The sequence below is a fragment of the Salmo trutta genome, unplaced genomic scaffold (genome assembly GCF_901001165.1).
Source record: "Salmo trutta unplaced genomic scaffold, fSalTru1.1, whole genome shotgun sequence".
NCBI classification, from domain to species: Eukaryota; Metazoa; Chordata; class Actinopteri; order Salmoniformes; family Salmonidae; genus Salmo; species Salmo trutta.
The window spans coordinates 163,030-190,898 of NW_021822741.1; the positions used below are offsets into that span (position 1 = coordinate 163,030).

At 41.5% G+C, this 27,869-nt stretch overlaps 1 protein-coding gene across 2 annotated transcripts in view; it reads right to left on the bottom strand.

The window, feature by feature from the left end:
- LOC115184117 (sialoadhesin-like) overlaps positions 1-27,347 on the bottom strand; it is a 161,367-nt gene extending 134,020 nt beyond the window's left edge. The window contains exons 1-9 of one of the 2 annotated variants that reach the window (XM_029745108.1): positions 27,312-27,347; positions 9,607-9,684; positions 8,983-9,327; positions 8,607-8,819; positions 7,667-7,996; positions 6,347-6,601; positions 5,976-6,239; positions 5,684-5,768; positions 4,787-4,878 (exon numbers count right to left, since the gene is read on the bottom strand). In XM_029745108.1, the coding sequence (XP_029600968.1) occupies positions 4,872-4,878; positions 5,684-5,768; positions 5,976-6,239; positions 6,347-6,601; positions 7,667-7,996; positions 8,607-8,819; positions 8,983-9,327; positions 9,607-9,661 (1,554 nt within the window). In that variant the 5' untranslated portion in view covers positions 9,662-9,684; positions 27,312-27,347 and the 3' untranslated portion in view covers positions 4,787-4,871. Of the gene's footprint in view, positions 1-4,786; positions 4,879-5,683; positions 5,769-5,975; positions 6,240-6,346; positions 6,602-7,666; positions 7,997-8,606; positions 8,820-8,982; positions 9,328-9,606; positions 9,685-27,311 lie in introns of those variants that run through there. The other variant, XM_029745107.1, reaches the window with a different exon arrangement.
- Between the last annotated feature and the right edge of the window lie 522 nt (positions 27,348-27,869).

Sequence of the window (27,869 nt, forward strand, 5' to 3'; positions counted from 1 at the left end):
TGAGACCATACCTGCTACAGACCAGAGAAAGACCACCAACACACTTCCTGCTGTTCTCAAGGCCATTGTTGCATCTCCCACCCTGCAGTCTTAGAAACATAAACAACAACTCACTCTATAGCTGGTGAATAACTCCACCTGATACATTGAAGTAGAAACTGTAAATGGGGTACAGGGCCTCATTACTGAAAATGAACCAGGCTCATATTGTGTTGTGTTGTATTGTTCTATATGGTTGTCTATGTGAATACTGTCTGTCTGTAAGTCTATTGCACTATGTATGTAATGTGTGTGACGTGTTGCATGTCTGTCTACGTCTGTCTATTTAGGCTGACATGATGTATGACGCAAAAATAATATCCTAATGTATACAACAGTCATCATCATCATTATAAACAACAACAACAACAATCACTTATTGAACAGATGTGTAGAACTGTAAACACGTATTTCTACATTGTTCTGAAGCTGTTTTATTCTCAGAACCCCAAACATAGGAGGATAAATGTTCAATCCTCTACGGTCCGTCAAACTGAACAGCAGCCTAAAGACTGACCACCAGGTTCAATGATATCTCCTATCCCCAAGCTGTGAGGCTAAACAGCAAGTGACTCAAACACACACACACACAAACACACACACACACAGAGAGAGAGACCATCTGTAGTGAAGGCCCATAAGGCCCATAGAGTCTGTATCAAAGTCTAGAGAGCTGGTTGTTATGGATGTAGAAAAGTTAAAACACACATCCTACATAGTATAGATGTTCACACTACTCCCTATCAGTCTGGTCCTAAAGGGCCCTCAGATAAATCCACTATGTCATTCACACACACACACACGGGTCCACACACTGAGCAGGGATTCAAATGTTTGTCTGCATGTCTTTTTTACCCAGGTTAATCATCTCATCCCTATGTAGATCAACACTCCTACTCTGAGACACTTTATGAATACTGACCCTGATGTAACAACCAAAACACAGCTCAAAACATAACAGGAAGTAAAATGATACATTACCCTCAAGAATATGACTAATGACTAAAAACAAATAAACCAAAACTATATTTCAAGATATTGTCAAGAGTACTTACAGAGCGAAGTGAAGGAGAAAGGTCCTGTACAAAGAGTCAACTTACTGTCAATGCGTGGAAACAAAAGGTGGTCTACTGAAAGTGTTAGCAGGCATTTTTTACATTTTTTTTTACATTTTAGTCATTTAGCAGACGCTCTTATCCAGAGCGACTTACAGTAGTGAATGCATACATTTCATACATTTTTCTCCGTACTGGTCCCCCGTGGGAATCAAACCCACAACCCTGGCGTTGCAAACACCATGCTCTACCAACTGAGCCACACGGGACAGGCGTAGCCTAAGTGTGAGTTCTGTGGTTGATACATTTTAAAGTAACCTAGTCAGGGCATTAACATGCAGCAACAGCATGTCACATAAGGGATGTATCTAAATAGAAAATGGTCTAAAGTCAGAATACTGTAGTTCCATTTCTTTATTTGAGGAGTGAGCCTACATGTTTTACAAGAGACAAAATGTGACCCATTCCCATCACTCCACATCAGCTGCATCAAAGTGTTAATGAAGGTTCCAGAACAGATGAAAGGGGTAGTATGTTTGGTTCCAGTGTTCCATACTAGAGCGCTCCCTACTGGCAACTCAACATTATTACAGCCTCCAGTTTATATGTCTCTACTTGTCTAGGAAATCCCAGACGTAGTGAAACAGCTACAACCTTGTTAACATTGTGGGAGGCAACCTGTCTGCCTAGGGAGACTAATATGTCCCAATCATATCCTCGTCCACTTGGTTCAATAACAAAATAACAAACTGGCAATAAGGCCGAGGGAGGGAATGGGGAAGGAAATCACTTTGATTGACACTTCAAACACTCATACATTATGTCCAGTGTTCTGTCTGTGGGGGTTGACACCCCCCAACCCAACACCCCCATTCTATCCAAGACTCCTGTTCTCTTTTAAAGTAGGGACAATGTTTCCCTTCCTCTTTATTATTCTGTTCTTCCTCCCTCTGTCATATCCGGACATTGTGTGGTGTTCAGGGTGGCCATGTTTTCTTGTATCTTCCTCTCTGGTCAGGCTTAGAGAGAGAGAGAGAGAGCGAGAGAGCGAGAGAGCGAGACATTGTTACAGAACTGTATATTAACATAATATGACATTTGAAATGTCAATACTCCTTTGGAGCTGTTGTGAGTGTAATGTTTACAGTTACATTTTTATTGTTTATTTCGCTTTTGTTTATTATCTTAAAGTGAAAGTCCTCAATGGTGCTGCCCATGCTAAAACTGGCTTTTGGGCACTAGAGTCCTCTGTCTATCTCCATGGAGGTATGATATGTGAGTTGATTGCTTAAATATGTTTATAAATTATAGTTGATGTTTTGACAAAGACAGATGTCCTTACCCTGTGGAGGCATACTGGAAGGCTGAGGAGGTGTTGAGGCCTATAGAGTTGGTCCTCTGAGGAGAGGGAGGGGTTCTCTGCATCCAGCGGTCTGGGTACCTGATCACCAACCTGGTGCTCTTCAGCTCCACCCCCTGGACAGGAGGACAAACAGCAGGCACCAATGTGTCGGAGGAAACACTGTTTAACTGACGACCGACGTCAGCTTGCAGGCGCCAGGCAACAAGGAGTCGCTAGAGCACGATGAGACAAGGACATCCCGGCCGGCTAAACCCTCCTCTATCCCATGACGACCCTGGGCCAATTGTGCTCCGCCTCATAGGTCTCCTGGTCACAGCCGGCTGTAACAGTCCGGGATCGAACCCGGGCCTGAAGTGCTGCCTTAGCACTCATTGTTGAATTTGTGATTTCCAACTTGTTGTGTAATGTTTATGTCCAATGGCCAATGAGCACCGATACGTTTTATCTATAATTTCATATGACAAAGACTGATAAGGATTTGCCAGTAGATTGTCGACTTGATGCATGATGATGACTGCTTGTCTAGCTTGCTAGCTAAGATTGAAAGTTTGATGTTGACATGATCAGTCCAGTCAAAGTTACGGTAGATTTAATGCGACTTGATGTAATTTTGTCTAAGCCAATGACCTTGAGCCTTTTTGGATGGGCATTTCTAATGTAATTCTATGGCAACACCCAAGGGGCTTGAAATTTCGAGCTCTACCCATAGATTTTGTGGTGACATAGTGTCCCCATGAGTGACAGAACACTGAGCCAATCACGGCACAACTAGAGAACATTACCAACCCCTACGCTCCGTATGTTATGCTGGCTGCCCCACCACCACAGAAAGCACTAAGCTAGGCTGAAACACCTGCATTTTGGAGCTGCCTTACTCAAGAAAACAAAAACGAGACCATGTTTGTATTCAACTTTATTAATGCAATGCTTTATTTTTTTAAACTTTGTTTGCAAACTGATATGTGACACGTATTAATGCCAAAATACCATTCAAAACAAGCAACAACAAAAAAGCTAACCAGGTGGGGCTCAAAACAGATTTATCTCTGCATCAGCTGCCTTGAATGACGTGTCGCCACTGCATGTTTTTAGAAATTATAGACAAGTTGACTAACAAATAGCCAACCAAAATATCGGAAATTACAAGTAGAAATATGTCTAAATTATTCAAAAAATAATTCTGCAGTCTTTGACTGTAGCCTATAGAACATTTCTATATTTGTAGGCTAGTGTTGGGTGTGGACCTCAGATCTTCACTTTATATAGTGGGGTGGTTGGAGATGGGTTATTAGGTTAACAAACAGCTGACCAGTGAATGTAACTGGTGAGGATCAGTGCTGGGTGTTGATCTGTTCAATGGTGACATCATGTGTCCAATAGGCAGAAATACAAGAAACAGCAGAGTGGAAATAGTTATGAATCAATGTATTAATAGTTAATCAACTAATGAATGTATTTATTGTCTTAAACTTTTAGCTTATTTACAACATGAAGCTTATATGATGTTTATCCTGTATAAACTGAAAAGGTAAACATGTAATGTAAAATGAACAATATGGTAAAACCTAAAATAAAATAATAATTCATTTAAAATATGCAATAATGTCTGACAGCAATACAAAGTAAAAACTGCAAATGTTTAAATGTATGTAATGTACTGATTACATGTATTTTTATTAAAAAAATATCATGACACTGAACAACATGGTATTACGTATTATAAAATTAGTAATAATATCTGACAGCAATACAAAGTAAATCATCATCAACCACTTCAGAAGAAACTTGACCCAATAGCTAAAAATATTAAAAAGCTGTTATCAATATTATCCATATTAGTTGCTGAGGAAAGTAGGACTATTGATGTTATAAAACATCTGTATATGGCAATATCCCATTTATCATCAATATACATAATTATCATTATAAGAAAATAAAATATATATTCCAGCATTTACTCAAAAGTTAAAGTTCATGGTCTGGAAAAACTTGTAGATATGGCAGCAATAGAATAGAGGTGTAAGGCCTAGTTTTGTTTTCGAACCTTCAGTCCAGATTGTGTGGTGCTTCTCTTCAGTCCAGGTTCTGTGGTGCTTCTCTTCAGTCCAGGTTCTGTGGTGCTTCTCTTCAGTCCAGGTTCTGTGGTGCTTCTCTTCAGTCCAGGTTATGTGGTGCTTCTCTTCAGTCCAGGTTCTGTGGTGCTTCTCTTCAGTCCAGGTTCTGTGGTGCTTCTCTTCAGTCCAGGTTCTGTGGTGCTTCTCTTCAGTCCAGGTTCTGTGGTGCTTCTCTTCAGTCCAGGTTCTGTGGTGCTTCTCTTCAGTCCAGGTTCTGTGGTGCTTCTCTTCAGTCCAGGTTATGTGGTGCTTCTCTTCAGTCCAGGTTCTGTGGTGCTTCTCTTCAGTGGGAGATTCCCCTCACATTCTGAAAGAAGACATACTGAAGTAGCACTCCCACTAAACATTTTATATACACACATTTACTGCCAGGGTGTCATACTCTGGTGACCTGGTCCTCATGTTCAGAGGTGTGTACGTGTCACTGTCAGGACGGACTCTCTACACACAGACAGACAGAGAGAGAGAGAGAGAGAGAGAGAGAGAGAGACAGAGAGACAGAGAGACAGAGAGACAGAGAGACAGAGAGACAGAGAGACAGAGAGAGAGACAGAGAGAGAGACAGACAGAGAGAGAGAGAGACAGAGAGACAGAGAGACAGAGAGACAGAGAGACAGAGAGACAGAGAGACAGAGAGAGAGAGAGACAGAGAGACAGAGAGACAGAGAGACAGAGAGAGAGCGAGTATGAAAGAGAATGTCGTGACACAGTAAATGAATGAAAATGGAGTTGTAACTCAGGGCTTCCCAAAGTCAGAGCTGGGGACCCCCTGGTTGCACGTTTAGTTTTTTGCCCTAGCACTACACAGCTGATTCATATAATCAAAGCCTGATGAGTTGGTTATTTGAATAAGGGGGGTCCTGGTGTAACTGATGGGATCACCTGTTTGTCTGATGTGGCATCACCCACTCCAGTGGATCTCCTGTAAAGAGGGACAGTGCGTTCTGCTCTCTACTGACCTCTAGTGGACGTTGATTCGTTACAAATACAGTTTAGCAGTTAATGGCGTTTGGCCAATAAATTAATGAATGAATTAAGTTAATAACAAATCAAAGAGCTTAGGTGAAAGAATAATATAAATAACATTTTCCCAAAGATGCATTTCAACTCACCTGAACCACATGAAGCCAGAGAGGATGAGAACCAGAACAACAACTTTGATTCCTACAGCTGCAGTCAAAATTGAGGTTTGTTTCCCTAAAAGATAATATTGATGATATGAGTACATGTTATTATGAACTGAAAATGAATATATGGCAATACAGGACATTAATGCAATACTTGTGTATATATAAGCCTATTTAAATACAAAGTGTAATAAGGCAAACTAGAAGAAGATTACCTTGAAACATAATTTCTTATTGAACATCATTTTGTATTGAAGTATTGAAGATGTAACTTTACCTGCTACAATGATCATCAGAGCTGTAGAGTTCATAGATCCTCTTCCATTCTGGGCCTCACAGTAATATTCTCCTCTGTCCTCAGAGCTGATGTTAGTGATGCTGTAACTCTGTCCTGATGCTTTTGGTGAGGTTACATTCTTCTTGTACCAGGTGTATTTGTCCACAGGTGGGTTGGCATCACTGCTGCAGGTCAGAGTCACTGAACTGCCCTCCACTATTTCACCAGAGGGACTGGCTGACACTGAGGTGTTCCTTGGGCTATCTGGTGTAAAAAAAACAGTTGATTTAAATATGCGTTTACATTTAGAGCTAATATCTTTCACTACAATGTTAATATAGCAAACTAAAGGTTTAAACCCATGTTCTTACATGTGACAGTGAGAGTCTCTTCAGCAGAGGGGAGATCCTCATGGCCTTCTACAGCACAGGAGTATCTGCCTGTATCCTCACTGCTGACTGAGAATAGTCTATAGACAGGAGAGTAGGTGTTGCTGTTTGGTATAGGATGTCCATTCTTATACCAACTGTAGACTGTGATTGGGTCGAGTGTACATTTGGTTCTACATGTCAGTGTGACATTCTCCCTCTCTGACACAGATGTAGGATCCATCTCCAACACAACATCTAGAGTAAAAGGAAACAAATCATTATTCTCCTCCTATATATGTCCTCATATGTGAAGTACTACACTTGTTTTTTTATGTTACATACCACTACATGTCTGTATAACTGCCCTTAATTGCAGTCATTTAATACATTTATTTCGATTTATTTAGCCAGGATAGTCAACTCTGTAATAAATCCACTGTTTTCCAGGAAGTCCTGGCTTCCATAGAATAAATAATAACACAAAATTCTCATTAGCATACAAAAGCATAGTTAAAATCACATTATACACTGAAGTACACATATCATATGCATTAGCATACATACAAAACCACACTCACATTACAGCTATCTACAGTTGAAGTCGGAAGTTTACATACACCTTAGCCAAATACATTTAAACTCAGTTTTTCACAATTCCTGACATTTAATCCTAGTAAAAACTCTCTGTCTTAGGTCAGTTAGGATCACCACTTAATTTTAAGAATGTGAAATGTCAGAATAATAGTAGAGAGTGTTATATTTTCGCTTTTATTTCTTTCATCACATTCCCAGTGGGTCAGAAGTTTACATACGCTCAATTAGTATTTGGTAGCATTACTGTTACATTGTTTAACTTTTGTCAAACGTTTCGTGTAGCCTTCCACAAGCTTCCCACAATAAGTTGGGTGAATTTTGGACCCTTCCTCCTGACAGAGCTGGTGTAACTGAGTCAGGTTTGTAGGCCTCCTTGCTTTTTCAGTTCTGCCCACACATTTTCTAGAGGATTGAGGTCAGGGCTTTGTGATGGCCACTCCAATACCTTGAATTTGTTGTCCTTAAGCTATTTTGCCACGACTTTGGAAGTATGCTTGGGGTCATTGTCCATTTGGAAGACCCATTTGCGACCAAATTTAACTTCCTGACTGATGTCTTGACATGTTGCACAAAGTAGATGTCCTAACCGACTTGTCAAAACTATAGTTTGTTAACAAGTAATTTGGGAGTGGTTGAAAAACTAGTTTTAATGACTCCAGCCTAAGTGTATGTAAACTTTCGACTTAAATTGTATGTGTCATAGATGTGAGATGTGTGACTGATTACCTGTGACAGTCAGGGAGACAGGTGAGCCAGCAAACCTTTCTCCAGATGTTATGAATCTGAACCTGTACCCAGCAGAGTCACTCAATCTCAGGTCTGGGATTCTCAGGGTACAGTCACTCTTCTTATCCCCAAGGTACTCTATATGACCCTCATACCCTGGCACTGAGCTCAGATCTTCAGGATCCTTACCAGACTCCCATTTAGTAAACCAGAAAGCTTTTTTGATCTCATGATAACTGGGATATGTGTAAGAGCAGGATATGTTCACTGTTGACCCCTTCAAGGCACAGATACTCTGGCGGGTGTAAATCACACTCCAACACTTCTGACCTGAAATGCAAGAAGACAACAGAACACCTTATATAAATCTTAAATTACAATATCTACCAGCATACACTGATGTTGTTTATAAAGTAGAAGAAAACTAGTTAAATAGTTGACAGTAGTGAAAACCATAATTATGAAATAATGATCAATATTCATTGATTAATTGACATAATGTCACAGGCATCGTAAGGGACAGACCAAAATGCAGCGGGTATAGTGCTCATCTTTCTTCTTTATTTGAAAGAACACTCAAAACAAAATAAACAGATGATGAAACAGTTCCATAAGGCACACAGGCTATACAGAAAATAACCACCCACAAAGACACAGGAAAAACAGGCTGCCTAAGTATGGCTTCCAATCAGAGACAATGAAAGACACCTGCCTCTGATTGGAAGCCATACTTGGCCACACATAGAAAAAAGAAACATAGAAATAGAAAACTAGAACCAAAAACCCCTAGAACCAAAAATAAAAACACACAAAACAAACAACCCCCTGCCACGCCCTGACCAACTATAATTACAAATGACCCCTTTTACTGGTCAGGACGTGACACATAAGTCTCACAACCTGAAGAAAATTGCATTTATATGAAAAAGTCCAGACTCACACACTGCAGGAGAGTGGAGATCCTCACGGCCTTTTACAGCACAGGAGTAACTGTCTGCATCACTAAAGTAGACTGAGTACAGGCTGGAAGTGTCCTCCTTTACTTTGTGTCCGTTCTTGTACCAGATGTAGGTGGGGTTACCAGTCAGAGTACAGGTGGTGATACAGGTCAGTGTCTTATCCTGATGTCCACCAGTCACCTTCACCTGAAGACCTGGAGAAAAAACAATATCACTGTAAATCTCTTTATCACTGACTTATCACTCTAATACAAAGATGGAAGAAATCCTATGTTATACAGACATAAACACAAACCAAGACAATTTTCCCAATCTAAATGGAATTCAACAGTTTAGCTTTATTGAATGTAACTGTACCTGTGACAGACAGAGTGACTCCAGGACTGCCAATATATTTCCCGTTCTGATCTGTTTTAAATCTGAACTTATACTCAGCTGAGTCTCTCTCTCTCAGGTCTGTGATTATCAGGTTGTGACCATTCTTCTTATCCCCATGATACTCCAGACGACCTGCATACTCTGGGTCCTGACCCAGATCTTCAGGTTCTACACCAGTCCCCCATTTAGTGAACCAGAAGGTTGATGTGACTTTATGACCAATGCGATATGTGTAAGAACAGGTCAGCTTCACTGTTGACCCCTTCAAGGCACAAATACTCTGTGTGGTGTATGTCACACTCCAGCCATTCAGCCACAGAAACACTAAACAGTCACAGAAAACAAGGGAATTACATTAAGTCAAGGTCTATTGGCTCACACTGACAGCATGGTTTGTCCACACTTTGTTGCCATAGTTGCTGATTTGAGTGTGATTGGAAACCAGAGATATCTTTCACACCTCACTGAGTGATGCTTAACTATTTAAAGTGAAGTGGAGACGCCTAACAGAGCACACCAGAATAATAAAATGCAAATGTAATTTTCACATTTTACAAATGTCTGTACATTGACAAACATATCAAGTTATCAATGAGACCATACCTGCTACAGACCAGAGAAAGACCATCAACACACTTCCTGTTGTTCTCAAGGCCATTGTTGCATCTCCCACCCTGCAGTCTTAGAAACATAAACAACAAGTCACTCTATAGCTGGTGAATAACTCCACCTGATACATTGAAGTAGAAACTGTAAATGGGGTACAGGGCCTCATTACTGAAAATGAACCAGGCTCATATTGTGTTGTGTTGTGCTTTATCGTTGTCTATGTGAATACTGTATGTCGGTATTTCTATTGCGTTATGTATGTGTACGTATGTATGTATTGTATGTACAGTACAAGTCAAAAGTTTGGACAGACCTACTCATTCAAGGGTTTTTCTTTATTTTTACTATTTCCTTTTCTTTATTTTTACATTTCAGAATAGTAGTGAAGACATCAAAACTATGAAATAACACAAAGGAATCATGTATTAAGCAAAAAAGTGTTAAACAAATCAAAATATATTTTATATTTGAGATTCTTCAAAGGAGCCACCCTTTCACTTAATGACAGCTTTGCACACTCTTGGCCTTCTCTCAACCAACATCATGAACCTCTCCCCACAGGTGTGATTACTACCTCTGAGGGTTTAGAGCTGGAGGTAGTCACCTCATACAAGTACTTGGGAGTTTGGCTAGACGGTACACTGTCCTTCTCTCAGTACATTTAAAAGCTGCAGGCTAAAGTTAAATCTCGACATGATTTCCTCTATCGTAATCACTCCTCTTTCACCCAAGCTGCCAAACTAACCCTGATTCAGATGACCATCCTACCCATGCTAGATTACAGAGACGTAATTTATAGATCGGCAGGTAAGGGTGCTCTTGAGCGGCTAGATGTTCTTTACCTTTTGGCCATCAGATTTGCTACCAATGCTCCTTATAGGACACATCACTGCGCTCTATACTCTTCTGTAAACTGGTCATCTCTGTATGCCCGTCGCAAGACCCACTGGTTGATGCTTATTTATAAAACCCTCTTAGGCCCCACCCCCTATCTGAGATATCTACTGCAGCCCTCATCTTCCACATACAACATCCGTTCTGTCAGTCGCATTCTGTTAAAGGTCTCCAAAGCACACACATCCCTGGGTCGCTCGTCTTTTCAGTTCGCTGCAGCTAGCGACTGGAACAAGCTGCCAGAAACACTCAAACTGGACAGTTTTAGCTCAATCACTTCATTCAAAGACTCAATCATGGACACTCATACTGACAGTTTTGTCTGCTTTGCGTGATGTATTGTTGTCTCTACCTTCTTGCCCTTTGTACTGTTGTCTGTGCCCAACAATGTTTGTACCCTGTTTTGTGCTGCTACCATGTTGTGTTGCTACCATGTTTTTGTCATGTTGTGTTGCTACCATGCTGTGTTGTAATGTGTTGCTGCCATGCTATGTTGTCGTCTTAGGTCTCTCTTTATGTAGTGTTGTCTCTCTTGTCGTGATGTGTGTTTTGTCCTATATTTTAATTTAATTTATTTGAATTTTAAATCCGAAACCCCCATCCCCGCAGGACGCCTTTTGCCTTTTGGTAGGCCGTCATTGTAAATAAAATACAAATCTTAAATAAACCTCTTAAGGATCCACCCCTTTTTTTCTATTTTAGCCTAAAGTGACATACCTAAATCTAACTGCCTGTAGCTCAGGCCCTGAAGTAAAGATATGCATATTCCTGGTACCATGAGAAAGGAAACACTTTGACGTTTGTGGAAATGTGAAAGGAATGTAGAAGAATATAACACATTAGATCTGGTAAAAACTAATACAAAGAAAAAACCAACTGTTTTTTGTATTTTTTGTACCATCATCTTTGAAATGCAAGAGAAAGGCCAAGACTGCCCAAATGTGCCTACTTTGTTTATTAAAAGTGAATTTGTGGAATTTCTTTCCTTCTTAATGCGTTTGAGCCAATTAGTTGTTTTGTGACAAGGTAGGGGCGGTATACAGAAGATAGCCCTATTTGGTAAAAGACCAAGTCCATATTATGGCAAGAAGAGCTATTTAAGAATGTGTTACATAAAGGTTAGTTTACATTAAAAAAAATATATAAAAAAAAAATGAATAAGCAAAAAGAAACCACAGTCCATCAGTACTTTAAGACATGAAGGTCAGTAAAATGCAAAAACCATCAAGCACTATGATGAAACTGGCTCTCAACGCAGTTTCTCTGGGTCCTCCTGCAAGGTAAGCATTTTGTTTATATTGTTGCAAGTTTACTTTTAATTTGGAATTACCTATCGTGTGGCTGAAATAGCTGAATCCACACATTTGAGGGGGTGTCTACATACTTCTGTATATATAGTGTTTACCAGAGATAAGAGACTGCTGATATTGCAACCACACAACTCAAACGCCGGTTCACCAGTATGAATAGAAATCACAAACTGCTTTTTTTGTTGAATCTGTCGAGAACTGTTGTTTGCTAAATATAATTATCGTTTGTATCTGCCAATTCATTGGCTGTCCAGTATCTAGATGACCTGTCCCCAGAACTTCCTCTGCAGTTCATATTTTTTCCTTTATATGGTTTCCCTGATGTTGCTACTGCAATCAAGCTGTTTTTACCATCCCTGTAACTATCGCTTCTGCAGAGAGATCGTTTTCTAAACTAAAACTCATAAAGAACTACATAAGAAGCATTAGGCTCTCAGTCTGATATGAGCTTTTGAACCCCTGAGTAAGATACACTCATTGCGCTGGCGCCATCGTACCCTTGATCATGTCATTTGTTCACTAATATCCCCCTTGCAGGGGTGTCTGGTACACCAGTGTCACGAACGAGATGATGTTTTCCGTTTTGCTCTATGACCCCCACAAACATCACGGGACTCGTCTGAAGTCCGTGCCGATCTGCAAATTTCAGTCTGTAGCGTCAGAACAGTTTGGGCTACACACTAATATGTGAGCGTAATAAGGTGAGACTCTCACAAACACACATATGTCGTTTGTTTTGTTCTAGGACGCCCACAAGCCTCACAAGACTCGTCTGATGGTAGCCCGGTACCAGTTAAAAATAATCATGGAAGTACTGTATAGAAGTAGTTTAGTGCCAAAAAAAGGGTGCTAAATATGGGTCAGACACTTTAAAACAATCTTTCTTCAGATACATTTTTTGACTATCAGTTTTTCAATGTATGAATCTGTAATTCAATGGGTTTCTATGTGCTAAAAACATTAAGCTCAAAGCCCTGGGTCTGAACCCTGCAATGTGCAACTGGGTCATGGACTTCCTGATGGGTGGCCCTGGTGAAGGTAGGAAACATCACCTCCAATTCACTGATGCTCCACACTGGAGCCCCACAAGGGTGCGTGCTCAGCCCCCTCCTGTACTCCCTGTTCACCCATGACTGCGTGGCCAAGCACGCCTCCAACTCAATCATCAAGTTTGCAGATGACACAACAGTAATAGGCTTGATTACCAACGATGACGAGACAGCCTACAGAGATAAGGTGAGGGCTCTGGGAGCGTGGTGCCTGGAAAAGAACCTCTCACTCAACATCAACAAAACAAAGGACTTCAGGAAACAGGAAATCGTGGACTTCAGGAAACAGCAGAGGGCATACCCCCTTTTCTACATCGACGAGACCGCAGTGGAGAAGGTGGAAAGCTTCAAGTTCCTTGGCGTACACATCACTGATAAACTGAAATGGACCACCCACACAGACAGTGTGGTGAAGAATATGCAACAGAGCCTCTTCAACCTCAGGTGGCTAAAGAAATTTGGCTTGTCACCTAAAACCCTCACAACATTTTACAGATGCCTGGTACTGCACCACCCGCAACCACAAGGCTCTCCGGAGGGTGCTGCGGTCTGCCCAACGCATTGCCAGGGTCAAGCTACCCACCCTCCAGGACACCTATAGCACCCGATGTCACAGGAAGGCCAAAAGGATCATCAAGGACATCAACCACCCAAGCCACTGCCTGTTCACCCCGCTATCATCCAGAAGGCGAGGTCAGTACATGTGCATCAAAGCTGGGACGGAGAGACTGAAAAACATCTTCTATCTTAAAGCCATCAGACTGTTAACCTGTTAGGGCTAGGGGGCAGTATTTACACGGCCGGATAAAAAACGTACCCAATTTAATCTGGTTATTACTACTGTCCAGAAACTAGAATATGCATATAATTATTGGCTTTGGATAGAAAACACCCTAAAGTTTCTAAAACTGTTTGAATGGTGTCTGTGAGTATAACAGAACTCATATGGCAGGCAAAAACCTGAGAAGATTCTGTACAGGAAGTGCCCTCTCTGACCATTCCTTGGGCTTCTTGACTCTTTTTATTGAAAACTTAGGATCTTTGCTGTAACGTGACACTTCCTACGGCTCCCATAGGCTCTCAGAACCCGGGAAAAAGCTGAATGATGTCGAAGCAGACCCTGGCTGAAAAACATTAGCGCCTTTGGTAAGTGGTCTAACAAAGGACAATGAGACTGAGGCGCGTGCACGAGGCGACCCCATGTTTTTATTTTCTCTCTCTTTGTACTAAAACACAGATTCCCGGTCGGAATATTATCGCTTTTTTACGAGAAAAATGGCATAAAAATTGATTTTAAACAGCGGTTGACATGCTTCGAAGTACGGTAATGGAATATTTAGAATTTTTTTGTCACGAAACGCATCGGGCGCGTCACCCTTCTTTACACTTCGGATAGTGTCTTGAACGCACGAACAAAACAGAGGATATTTGAACATAACTATGGATTATTTTGAACCAAACGAAAATGTGTTATTGAAGTAGAAGTCCTGGGAGTGCATTCTGACGAAGAACAGCAAAGGTAATAACATTTTTCTTATAGTAAATCTGACTTTGGTGAGGGCTAAACTTGGTGGGTGTCTAAATAGCTAGCCCTGTGATGCCGGGCTATCTACTTAGAATATTGCAAAATGTTCTTTCACCGAAAAGCTATTTTAAAATCGGACATAGCGAGTGCATAGAGGAGTTCTGTATCTATAATTCTTAAAATAATTGTTATGTTTTTTGTGAACGTTTATCGTGAGTAAACTCACCGGAAGTTTGCGTGTGGTATGCTAGTTCTGAACGTCACATGCTAATGTAAAAAGCAGATTTTTGATATAAATATGAACTTGATTGAACAAAACATGCATGTATTGTATAACATAATGTCCTAGGTGTGTCATCTGATGAAGATCATCAAAGGTTAGTGCTGCATTTAGCTGTGGTTTGGGTTTATGTGACATTATATGCTAGCTTGAAAAATGGGTGTCTGATTATTTCTGGCTGGGTACTCTGCTGACATAATCTAATGTTTTGCTTTCGTTGTAAAGCCTTTTTGAAATCGGACAGTGGGGTTAGATTAACGAGAGTCTTGTCTTTAAAATGGTGTAAAATAGTCATATGTTTGAGAAATTGAAGTAATAGCATTTCTAATGTATTTGAATAACGCGCCACAGGATTCCACTGGCTGTTACGTAGGTGGGACGATTTCGTCCCACCGAGCCCAGAGAGGTTAAACAGCCATCACTAGCACATTAGAGGCTGCTGCCTATAGGCATAGACTAGGAATCAGTGGTCATTTTAAGAAATGGAACACTACTCACTTTAATAATGTTTACATATCTGGTGTTACTCATCTCATACTTATATACTGTATTCTATACTATGGTATCTTAGTCACTGAATAATCTTTACATATCTGGCATTACTCATCTCATGTGTATATACTGCTTTCTATACTATTCTACGGTATCTCATTCACTTAATAATGCTTACATATCTTGCATTAGTTCTCATATGTATAGACTGTTGTACTAAACTATTCACTGTATCTTAGTCCATTCCACTCTGACATCGCTCATCCATATGTATATAGTCTTAATTAATTCATTCCTTCTTAGATGTGTGTGTATTGGGTATATGCTGTGTAATTTGTTAGATATTACTTGTTAGATATTACTGCACTGTCGGAGCTAAAGCACTAGCATTTCGCTACACCCGCAATAACATCTGCTAATCACATGCATGTGACCAATAACATTTGATTTGACAGGAAACCGAAACAATAATGCCTGGGGAAGGAACCAAAAGGAGTGACAGATATAGTGAAGGTAATCAGGGAGGTGATGGAGTCCAGGTGAGTCTGATGAGGCGCGTAATGATGGTGACAGGTGTGCGTAATAATGAGCAGCCTGGTGACCTAGAGCGCCGGAGAGGGAGTATACGTGACAGTACCCCCTCCGTGACACACGGCCCCAGCCGCAGGACAACGGCCAAAGGGACAATCCCGGGGATCAGGAGTGGACCGGTCGCCTCTGCTGAGGTGCGGGAACCTGACGAACCGGCTGGAGTGCGGGAACCTGGTGACCTAGAACGGCGGAGAGGGAGTATACTTGATGGTACCACCTCCTCGACACGCGGCTCCAGCCACAGGACGCCGACCAAAGGGATGATTCCGGGGACCAGGAGTGGACCGGTCGCCTCTGCTGAGGCGCAGATACCTGACAAACCAGGTGAAGCTGGCTGTGGCGTGGGAGCCTGCCAAGCTTTTCTTATTATTATTTTTATTTTTTTACCTTTATTTAAAAAGGCAAGTCAGTTAAGAACAAATTCTTATTTACCATAACGGCCTAGGAACAGTGGGTTAACTGCCTTGTTCAGTGGCAGATTTTTACCATGTCAACTCAGGGATTTGATCTAGCAACCTTGTGATGACTGGCCCAATGCTCTAACCATTAGGCTACCTGCCGCCCCAAGTCTTGTTAAGAAGCCTACCGAGTCTTGTTAACCTGGTGAGCTAGCTAAGGCATGAAAGCCTGACGAGCTAACTGAGGCATCCTCGGTAGCCTCGGCAACAGACATTTGTCCAGCCAAACAAGTACTGTGACCCTGACGAGCCGGCTGAGGCATCCTCAGTTGCTCCGGCAGCGGCACCCGGACCCGACCTCACCTTCCAACACCAAAAACACTCCCTCATGCTTCCCTTAGTTGAGGCGTTATTCTGTAACGGGAGTCGGGAAGCAAGTACAGGGAGTGAATATTTAATAAATAAACAAAACATTATACAAAACATTATACAAAACAAGAAACATGAACAAGACATGAAACTGAAACAGAAACAATAACGCCTGAGGAAGGAATCAAAGGGAGTGACAGATATAGGGAAGGTAATCAGGGAGGTGATTGAGTCCAGGTGAGTCTGATGAGGCGCTGGTGCGCATAACGACGGTGACAGGTGTGCGTAATAATGAGCAGCCTGGTGACCTAGAGCGCCGGAGAGGGAGTATACGTGACAATTTTTCTAAAGCTGTTTTATCTCAGAACCCCAAATATAGGATGATAAATGTTCCATCCTCTATGGTCCGTCAAGCTGTACAGCAGCCTAAAGACCACCAGGTTCAATGATAGTTTCCATCCCCAAGCTGTGAGGCAAAACCGCAAGTGACTCACACACATACGCACACGGCTAGACTTTGACTGTAGCTTCAGCCTGCAATACTGTATGAATGGTGAGGTCATTTGTCAGTCAGCATTTCAATGTATTTTTATACACAGATAAACTGAACCTTGGCTTGAACCTTGACCCTATTGAATTAAGGGACCGGGACCTTTTGGCAGAAACGCATCTTTGTATTACTGGCATACTCTACTATACTGATACATTTTTTATCATACAATTGAATAAACTGAACTAAACTAAACACATGAAACCACAGTCCAGGGTCAATATTCACAAAGTGTCTCAGAGTAGGAGAGCTGATCTGGGATCAGTTTAGCCTTTTAGATTATATGGAGGGGGGAGTTTTTTTTGTGTGTGTGTGTGGTGTTCATGTTTTCTGGTGTGTGGTGTTCATCTCTGATGGACCCACAACATTATAGGGTTTTTAAAATCAATACAGCCATAACAATTTACATACAAATATTTAATACTTAGATGTTGACTTATATCAATTACAAGCAATTTAGACAGCGTACATGGTTAATATTTGTCATTTACCTCTGCTAGACAGCATTTATCAATAAAAGCGCTATTCTTTTTTTCTCATAAAATTTGATTTTTGTCAACAAAAATCTATTATAATCAAGACATGGGTGGAATAAATTATGTTAATCTTGAACAAATATAAATGAAACAAGGTTTTCATCACTATTGATGTTTATTGCTTTGAACTGAACAACTTGGAAGGACAAACGATAAATGAGCCCCATTGAACACAAATTAAGGCCAGTCTACACACCACATGAGGTACAGAGTTTCACTGTGTGTATATTGCAAATGTATTTCATGCATATGTACTGTGTCTTCCTGTCTTTCTTTGGTCCACACACATCGCAGCGCTTCTTCTGTTTTCTTTTTATTTAACCTAGAATGATGAAAACACTTAGTTCAGGAATTTTACTAACATCTCACTCACTCACTCACTCACTCACTCACTCACTCACTCACTCACTCACTCACTCACTCACTCACTCACTCACTCACATATATAGTTAGCACAGGGCAATGTAGGAGAGTCAGACACACAAATGCAACATCACTCACACTTACTTCCAGTATTGGAGTTGTTGGTTCTGTGGGTCGGCCGGATGGGGCACCAGCATCCTCCTCCTGAATCCTCCCCACGATGGCTGCAAAAGCTGGGGTCTTTGGGATATGTTGCATCCTTTGGTTTAGAGGTTTTTCCAATGCCTTGCCCTGCTCCTCGAGAAAGAGCCGTCACCTCTGGAGCTTCCCTCTGTTCCAATCTGGGTTCAACGCCATCCAGATGACAAACGCATTGTACGCCAAGATGTCCAAGACATTGAAAAATATCACAAGTAACCAGTGTAGGGCTTTTCTTTTGCAGCTGTCACCAGCTTGTCTAAATTGTCTACCCCTCCTTTTGTGGCATTGTAATCCAATATAATGTCTGTTTTTCGATGTTCCTGGCCACAGATTCTACCATCCATATGTATCGTACTCATGAGTACAACATTTTTGTCTTTCTTCGGGACGCAGAACACTAGGGACATGTCGGCCATGAACACAAACTTAGAGGAATTTATAGGCCTGTTCCATGTATTCAACAGCTGAGGTGGGAGCTCTGGCTTGTTTATTTATACTGTTCCTACCATCGTCAGCTTCCCCTTGAGGAGCTCCTGTCCCAGCTTGTGTCAAGTAAAAAAGTTATTGCATGTGATGTTGTGGCCACGAAGTCCCTGTGTCACATCCAGGACAACCCGCATCTCTTGGTTCTTCTCAGGGGATCCTTCATCTGGCTTCCCCATATACACTTGCAAGTTCCACACATATGCAGAAGCAGCATCACAGACAGCCCAGATCTTGATTCCATATTTTATGGGTTTAAACGGTATGTACTGCCTGAAGGGGCAGCGGCACCTAAATGGCATAAGCTGCTCATCAACAGTAACATTGGGCCGTGGGTTGTAAAACAGGGGAAGGCGGTCCACCCACTTGTCCCACACTGACCTGATTGCAGCTAGCTTGTCTCTTTGCCGCCGAGCTGGTCTGGTGTCTCGGTTATCGAAGCAGATAATCCTGGCAACAATGTGGAAGTTTTCCAGAGACATTGTTGGACTGAAAATGTATCTCTCAGTTTTTGCATCCCACAGGGATTCTGTGGATTCCCCAATGGATGTGAAAAAACCAGCAAGGATAAGAACCCCAAAGTATGTATGTAAATGAGTTTGGTCCATCTCCTTCCATCTCTCTCCAAAAACACACCTTCCCTCCAAATTAGTGCAGTCCAGAATGATTTTCTGCATGGTGTCTGGGATGAACAGTTCAAAAGAAGACTTTATGTCCTACACATGAGTAACTGCCATCCACCTCGGCCCTGGTTGCATCCTTATCACATTGGCAGCCATGTGGGGTGGCTCATTCCTTGTGCAAGAAGACCATTCAATTTCACAATTGTTTGACATCCATATTTCTTCTACTGCAGGCTGCTGATGAGCTGGTTGCTGACGGGCTGGGGCTGGTTGCTGACGGGCTGGTCCTGTGGCTGGCTGCTGACGGGCTGGTCCTGTGGCTGGCTGCTGACGGGCTGGTCCTGGGGCTGGCTGCTGACGGGCTGGGGCTGGCTGCTGACGGGCTGGTCCTGTGGCTGGCTGCTGACGGGCTGGTCCTGTGGCTGGCTGCTGACGGGCTGGTCCTGGGGCTGGTTGCTGACGGGCTGGTCCTGGGGCTGGCTGCTGACGGGCTGGTCCTGTGGCTGGCTGCTGACGGGCTGGTCCTGTGGCTGGCTGATGGTCAATCTCAACCTCTTCTTCCAACTCACTATCAGACTCTGAATTGACAGAGACATGATCCTCATATTCTGAAAATTCTTCATCTTCCAAAGTGGAAGACGCTCCTTCCACACTAGCTTCTCTCTCTGCAAAAAAAATGTCTATGGCCCTCTGAGCAGAGATTATTTTGCTATACTGATTGATTGTAAGCAGCCACACATGCAAAGCTATTTATTTATTGTGGCCCTCCCCCAATTTGCACCTGGCTGGGGTAGAGTGAGGGAAAATACTATATATTTTTTTTACAATTTATCATAATAATGTATTGAAATAATGTGTTGTTATAACATTGTGCAGGTTCCTGCAAGACACTGTAGTTTCACACACTACAAAGGGTAAAGAGTGCAACAAAAGTGGGAGACATGCAGACAGGCAGGGAGACAGACAGGTTCTTGGTGCTATGTTGAAACAGCAGGCCCGGAGATGAGGAAGACAGAGTGCAGGCACACAGAAAACCTTTTTGTTTCATTTTTACTTGTTTTCACCTACAGTGGACCTGAACACCACATATGTAATATAAATATGTAGGGGGGTACAGTGGACCTGAACACCACATATGTAATATAAATATGTAGGGGGGTCCAGTGGACCTGAACACCACATATGTAATATAAATGTGTAGGGGGTGCACAGTGGACCTGAACACCACATATGTAATATACATGTGTAGGGGGGTCCAGTGGACCTGAACACCACATATGTAATATACATGTGTAGGGGGTGCACAGTGTGCACTCAATGAAAATGTGTTATTTTACATGTTCTTCACAGAAAATCATCACACAAGCTTTAAAGGGTAGAGGAGTTTAATATTGCACATAGATTGTGGCTTCTATCAATGTAATTGTCTGCATTATTTCCAATCCCCCATATATATATATATATATATATATATATATATATATATATATATATATATTTAAAAAAAATGTAAATATATATATATATTCATATTATATACTGCTCCAAAAAATTAAGGGAACACTTAAACAACACAATGTAACTCCAAGTCAATCACACTTCTGTGAAATCAAACTGTCCACTTAGGAAGCCACACTGATTGACTATAAATTTCACATGCTGTTGTGCAAATGAAATAGACAACCGGTGGAAATTATAGGCAATTAGCAAGACACACCCAATAAAGGAGTGGTTCGGCAGGTGGTGACCACAGACCACTTCTCAGTTCCTATGCTTCCTGGCTGATGTTTTGGTCACTTTTGAATGCTGGCGGTGCTTTCACTCTAGTGGTAGCATGAGACGGAGTCTACAACCCACACAAGTGGCTCAGGTAGTGCAGCTCATCAGGATGGCACATCAATGCGAGCTGTGGCAAGAAGGTTTGCTGTGTCTGTCAGCGTAGTGTCCAGAGCATGGAGGCGCTACCAGGAGACAGGCCAGTACATCAGGAGACGTGGAGGAGGCCGTAGGAGGGCAACAACCCAGCAGCAGGACCGCTACCTCCGCCTTTGTGCAAGGAGGAGCAGGAGGAGCACTGCCAGAGCCCTGCAAAATGACATCCAGCAGGCCACAAATGTGCATGTGTCTGCTCAAACGGTCAGAAAACGACTCCATGAGGGTGGTATGAGGGCCCCGACGTCCACCAGGTGGGGGTTGTGCTTACAGCCCAACACCGTGCAGGACGTTTGGCATTTGCCAGAGAACACCAAGATTGGCAAATTCGCCACTGGCGCCCTGTGCTCTTCACAAATGAAAGCAGGTTCACACTGAGCACATGTGACAGACGTGGACAGAGTCTGGAGACGCCGTGGAGAACGTTCTGCTGCCTCCAACATCCTCCAGCAGACCGGTTTGGCGGGGTGGGTCAGTCCATGGTGTGGGGGTGGCATTTCTTTGAGGGGCCGCACAGCCTCCATGTGCTTGCCAGAGGTAGCCTGACGCCATTAGGTACCGAGAGATGAGATCTCAGACCCCTTGTTGAGTTCATATGCTGGTGCGTTGGCCCTGGGTTCCTCCTAATGCAAGACAATGCTAGACCTCATGTGGCCTGGAGTGTGTCAGCAGTTCCTGCAAGAGGAAGGCATGATGCTTATGGACTGGCCCACCCGTTCCCCAGACCTGAATCCAATTGAGCACATCTGGGACATCATGTCTCGCTCCATCCACCAACGCCACGTTGCACCACAGACTGTCCAGGAGTTGACGGATGCTTTAGTCCAGGTCTGGGAGGAGATCCCTCAGGAGACCATCCTCCACCTCATCAGGAGCATGCCAAGGCATTGTAGGGAGGTCATACAGGCACGTGGAGGCCACACACACTACTGAGCCTCAATTTGACTTGTTTTAAGGACATTACATCAAAGTTGGATCAGCCTGTAGTGTGGTTTTCCACTTTAATTTTGAGTGTGACTCCAAATCCAGACCTCCATGGGTTGATAAATTGGATTTCCATTGATTATTTTTGTGTGATTTTGTTGTCAGCACATTCAACTATGTAAAGAAAAAATAATTTAATAAGATTATTTCATTCATTCAGATCTAGGATGTGTTATTTTAGTGTTCCCTTTATTTTTTTGAGCAGTGTATATTTAAACATTTAAATATATTTTTATTCTTTATCATTTTCTCCTAACGCTTCCACCCCTCCCCTAATTGAAGTAAGCCAATGGACAACAATTCTTAGTTCAGCACTCCTACTGTGAGACTCTTATGAATACTGGCCCTGATGTAACAACCAAACACAGGTCAAAACATAACAAAAAGTAAAGGATACAGTAAGTCTACCCTCAAATATCGATAAGTTACAACAACAAAAAACACAACCAAAAAACTATATTTCAAGATATCGCCAAGCGTACTTATAGAGTGAAGTGAAGGGGAGGGGTCTTGTACTGTGAGCCAAGTTACTGTCAGTTAGTGTGAATTCTGTGGTTGACACATATTTTAGTCATTAAGATGCATGATGACCAGACCAGCATGTCTGAAAAGGGATATCACTGTATTTCAATAGAAATTGTGCAACAGACTGCATATCTATTGGCCTTTCTTTTTGAGGAGTGGGACTACATTTCTTTTATTAGCTAAATGTGTCATATTTTCAATGTGATATTTTGACTACACAAAGAACCATTTAAACAATGTGTCGACTACAGAAGGCTTGGTGCGGTTACAAGGTGATTTGTGACACACGCTCACACACACATACACACACAGGCCCATTAGTTCCAGTTAAAGAAAATCTTAACCCTACAGCATACAATGACATTCTATATGATTCTGTGGTTCCAACTTTGTGGCAACAGTTTGGGGAAGGCCCTTTCCTGTTTCAGCATGACAATCCCCCTGTGCACAAAGCAAGGTCCATACATAAATGGTTTGTCGAGATTGGTGTGGGAGAAGTGTACTTTGCTGTACAGAGCGCTGACATCACCCCATCGAACACCTTTGGGATGAATTGAAATGCTGACTGCAAGCCAGGCCTAATCGCCCAACCTCGGTCCTCGACCTCACTAATCGTCTTGTGGCTGAATGTAAGCAAGTCACACAGCAATGTTCCAAAATCTACTGGAAAGCCTTCTCAAAAGAGTGTAGGCTGTTATAGCAGGGACCTACTTCATATTAATGCTCATGATTTTGGAATGAGATATTCGACGAGCAGATGTCCACATACTTTTGGTCATGTAGTGTAGGTACCCTGTACACACACAGAGCATCTGTAGTGAAGGCCCATAAAGCCCATAGAGTCTGCATCAAAGTCTAGAGAGCTGGTTGTTATGGATGTAGAAACGTTTAAAACACCACATCCTACACAGTATAGATGTCAACCCTACTCCCTATCAGTCTGGTCCTGCAGGGCCCTCAGATAAATCCACTATGTCATTCCACACACATGGGCGCGAACACAAACACACACACCTGCAGTGTTACAATGTTTGTTTGCATGTCTTTTTACCCTGGTTATTCATTTCATCCCTAAGTAGATCAACACTCCTACACTGAGACACTTTATGAATACTGACCCTGATGTAACAACCAAAACACAGGTCAAAACATAACAAGAAGTAAATGATACATTACCCTCAAGAATATGTCTAATGAATAAATACAAATAACCAGAAACTATATTTCCAGATATTATCAAGAGTACTTACAGAGTGAAGTGAAGGGGAGAGGTCTTGTACAGTGAGTCAACTGACTGGTAGTGAGTGGGAGCTGTCATTTATGTGGTTTTATGTGATTGAGACATATTTAAAGTAGTCAGGGCAAAAGTAGCTGATACAGAACTGTCCTTTCTTCCTCTTTAATACATTAACATGCATGACGTAGAGACCAGTGTGTCAGAGAGGAAGTTTACTGTATTAGAGTGGGCCCTACATTTCCACTTTCTATTCAATACAGAACCATGTTAACAATATGTTGACTATTCTATTTGGAATGTTTATAATATCTTAGAATGTGTTGCCTTGTCCCTCTGAGTTCTACATGGAACAGGTCAAAGTTTCATTTACATTTGGTCAGTTCCATGATGTCATTCATTCTATTCTACAAACACATTCAATTTACACTCCTCATCAGCTGCATCAAAGTGGTACTGAAGGTTCCAGTGTTCTAGACTAGAGTTCTCCCTACTGGCATCTCAACATTACTGCACCATCCTAATAATAATGTCCTCAATAATGTTGGACTAATAACAACATTACAAACTGACAATACATCAGATAGAATGGTGAAACACAACACTGGCTACTTGACAAAGTCACATTTAATCACAAACACTGATGTCTGTAGTAGTACAACATGCCACTATCATATTACGTCCATATGCTGTATAGACTAATGTAGCCTGTTATCCATATATAGTCGAATGTAGCCTGTTATCCATATATAGTCTAATGTAGCCTGTTATCCATATATAGTCTAATGTAGCCTGTTATCCATATATAGTCTAATGTAGCCTGTTATCCATATATAGTCTAATGTAGCCTGTTATCCATATATAGTCTAATGTAGCCTGTTATCCATATATAGTCTAATGTAGCCTGTTATCCATATATAGTCTAATGTAGCCTGTTATCTATATATAGTCTAATGTAGCCTGTTATCCATATATAGTCTAATGTAGCCTGTTATCCATATAGTCTAATGTAGCCTGTTATCCATATATAGTCTAATGTAGCCTGTTATCCATATATAGTCTAATGTAGCCTGTTATCCATATATAGTCTAATGTAGCCTGTTGTCCATATATAGTCTAATGTAGCCTGTTGTCCATATATAGTCTAATGTAGCCTGTTGTACATATATAGTCTAATGTAGCCTGTTGTACATATACTATTCTGTGAATATAAAGTGCTAATGAAGGACATTCAGTATAATGTCCATATAAATAACTATGATATGGTTCAGGCTGTAGAGGTCTATGGATGACAGGAAGGTGATGCTGAGTCAGTTCATCTAATCCAACAAAACTTACTTGCAGTGCAGAGAAATAAGAAGTATCCTACTGAAAGTGAATTCTGGTGTTGACACATTTTAAAAGTAGCCTAAATGGGCGTTAAGACATTAACATGCATAAACAGCATGTCAGAAAAGGGTAACATTTCTTTTGAGGAGTGGTCCTACATTTTTTAAAGAGGCAAAATGTGACCCATTCCCATCACTCCTCATCAGCTGCATCAAAGTGGTACAGAAGGTTCCAGTGTTCTAGAGTAGAGCTCTCCCTACTGGCATCTCAACATTACTGCAGCCTCCATTCCTCATATGATGTACTCATTCATTGGGGAAGTAATAAGAATACATTGAATGGAGGGTGTTCCTTCATTCCAGCCAATACAATGTCTCTATCCTCCTGTATCTCTGCCCACCAGCCTCCTCTGTTGTACAGTACTGGTAGTAGCTTTATCAAGCAGAGGCATTAATGAACATCACCACAGCCTGCTGTATTGACTGTGTGGACTATTGTAGTCTGCTGTCCATAAATAATGCCATTATCAGACTCAACAATCCGAAGCAATTTACAGTCATCTGCATACATTTTACATATGGGTGGTCCTGGTAACCAAACCCATTACGTTGCAGATGCCATGTTCTACCAACTGAGCTACAGAGAACAATATTCTGTATAGTCTAATGTTTCACATGTTTCTCACTGTGTCTCATGTTAATACTACTCCTAAACACAACCCACCATCACTGTGTCTCATGTTAATACTACTCCTAAACACAACCCACCATCACTGTGTGTCATGTTTATACTACTCCTAAACACAACCCACCTTCACTGTGTGTCATGTTAATACTACTCCTAAACACAACCCACCATCACTGTGTGTCATGTTTATACTACTCCTAAACACAACCCACCATCACTGTGTCTCATGTTAATACTACTCCTAAACACAACCCACCATCACTGTGTCTCATGTTAATACTACTCCTAACACAACCCACCATCACTGTGTCTCATGTTAATACTACTCCTAAACACAACCCACCATCACTGTGTCTCATGTTAATACTACTCCTAAACACAACCCACCATCACTGTGTCTCATGTTAATACTACTCCTAAACACAACCCACCATCACTGTGTCTCATGTTTATACTCTCCTAAACACAACCCACCATCACTGTGTCTCATGTTAATACTACTCCTAAACACAACCCACCATCACTGTGTCTCATGTTAATACTACTCCTAAACACAACCCACCTTCACTGTGTCTCATGTTAATACTACTCCTAAACACAACCCACCGTCACTGTCTCATGTTAATACTACTCCTAAAACAACCCACCATCACTGTGTATCATGTTAATACTACTCCTAAAGCTCATACGAAGCATCCATTCAATCACTCTTACTTTATGCCATTTTCAAAATGTCTCCACAACAATCTATTGCTCTCAGAGCTCTAAAAAAGCATGCACAAGTCTTCATGTAAAACCACATGTACAACGTACATCCCATCTTTTGTAGCATAAGATATAGTTCAGTATTTGTCAAGGGTGCCAATAATTTTGGTCGTGACTGTATGTGCCACAATCCGATTAATATGTAAAAATACATTTACACTCACACCACAGAAACAGACACATAACCCACACACACACAGTTATACTGACCCTGTTTTACTTTGACAGTGAACTTGACCCTATTGAATGGAGATCTGGGTATTACTGGCATACTCTACTGATCATGTTTTGAACATGTAATTGAATAAACTGAACTAAACTAAACACATGAAACCACAGTCCAGGATCAGTATTCACAAAGTGTATCAGAGTAGGAGAGCTGATCTGGGATCAGTTTAGCCTTTTAGATCATAATGAAATGGACCGTCTGAGACACTTTATGAATACAGGCCCTGATGTAACAACCAAAACACAGTTCAAAATAAACCAACACGTACAAAGATACAGGAAGTCATGTGATGTATGGCTAAAAACATCAAAACTAAAACTATATTCCAAGATATCGTCAAGTGTACTTACAGAGTGAAGTGAAGGGGAGAGGTCTTGTACAGTTAGTCAACTTACTGTCACTGCGTGGGAACAAGAAGTAGTCTACTGTAAGTATTAGTAAACAGGCGTAGCCTAAGTGTGAGTTCTGTGGTTGACACATTTAAAGTAGCCTAGTCAGGTCATTAACATGCAGAACAGCATGTCACATAAGGGATGTTACTGTATCTAAATAGAAAATGGTCTAAAGTCAGCATACTGTAGTTGCATTTCTTTATTTGAGGAGTGGGCCTACATGTTTTACAAGAGAAAATGTGACCCATTCCCATCCCTCCACATCAGCTGGTACTGAAGGTTCCAGAACAGATGAAAGGGATATCTTTGGTTCCAGTGTTCTAGACTAGAGCTCTCCCTACTGACATCTCAACATTACTGCAGCTTCCAGGCTTCATATGTCCCTAGAGTCTGATGAAATATACAAATAGAAGGTAGAAATGTCAAAAATATATATAGAATAAAACAGTCACGCACGTAAAAATACTGTGTTATTGGGACTTAATGTTGAACTGGCGTTTGAATTGAGCGAATTAG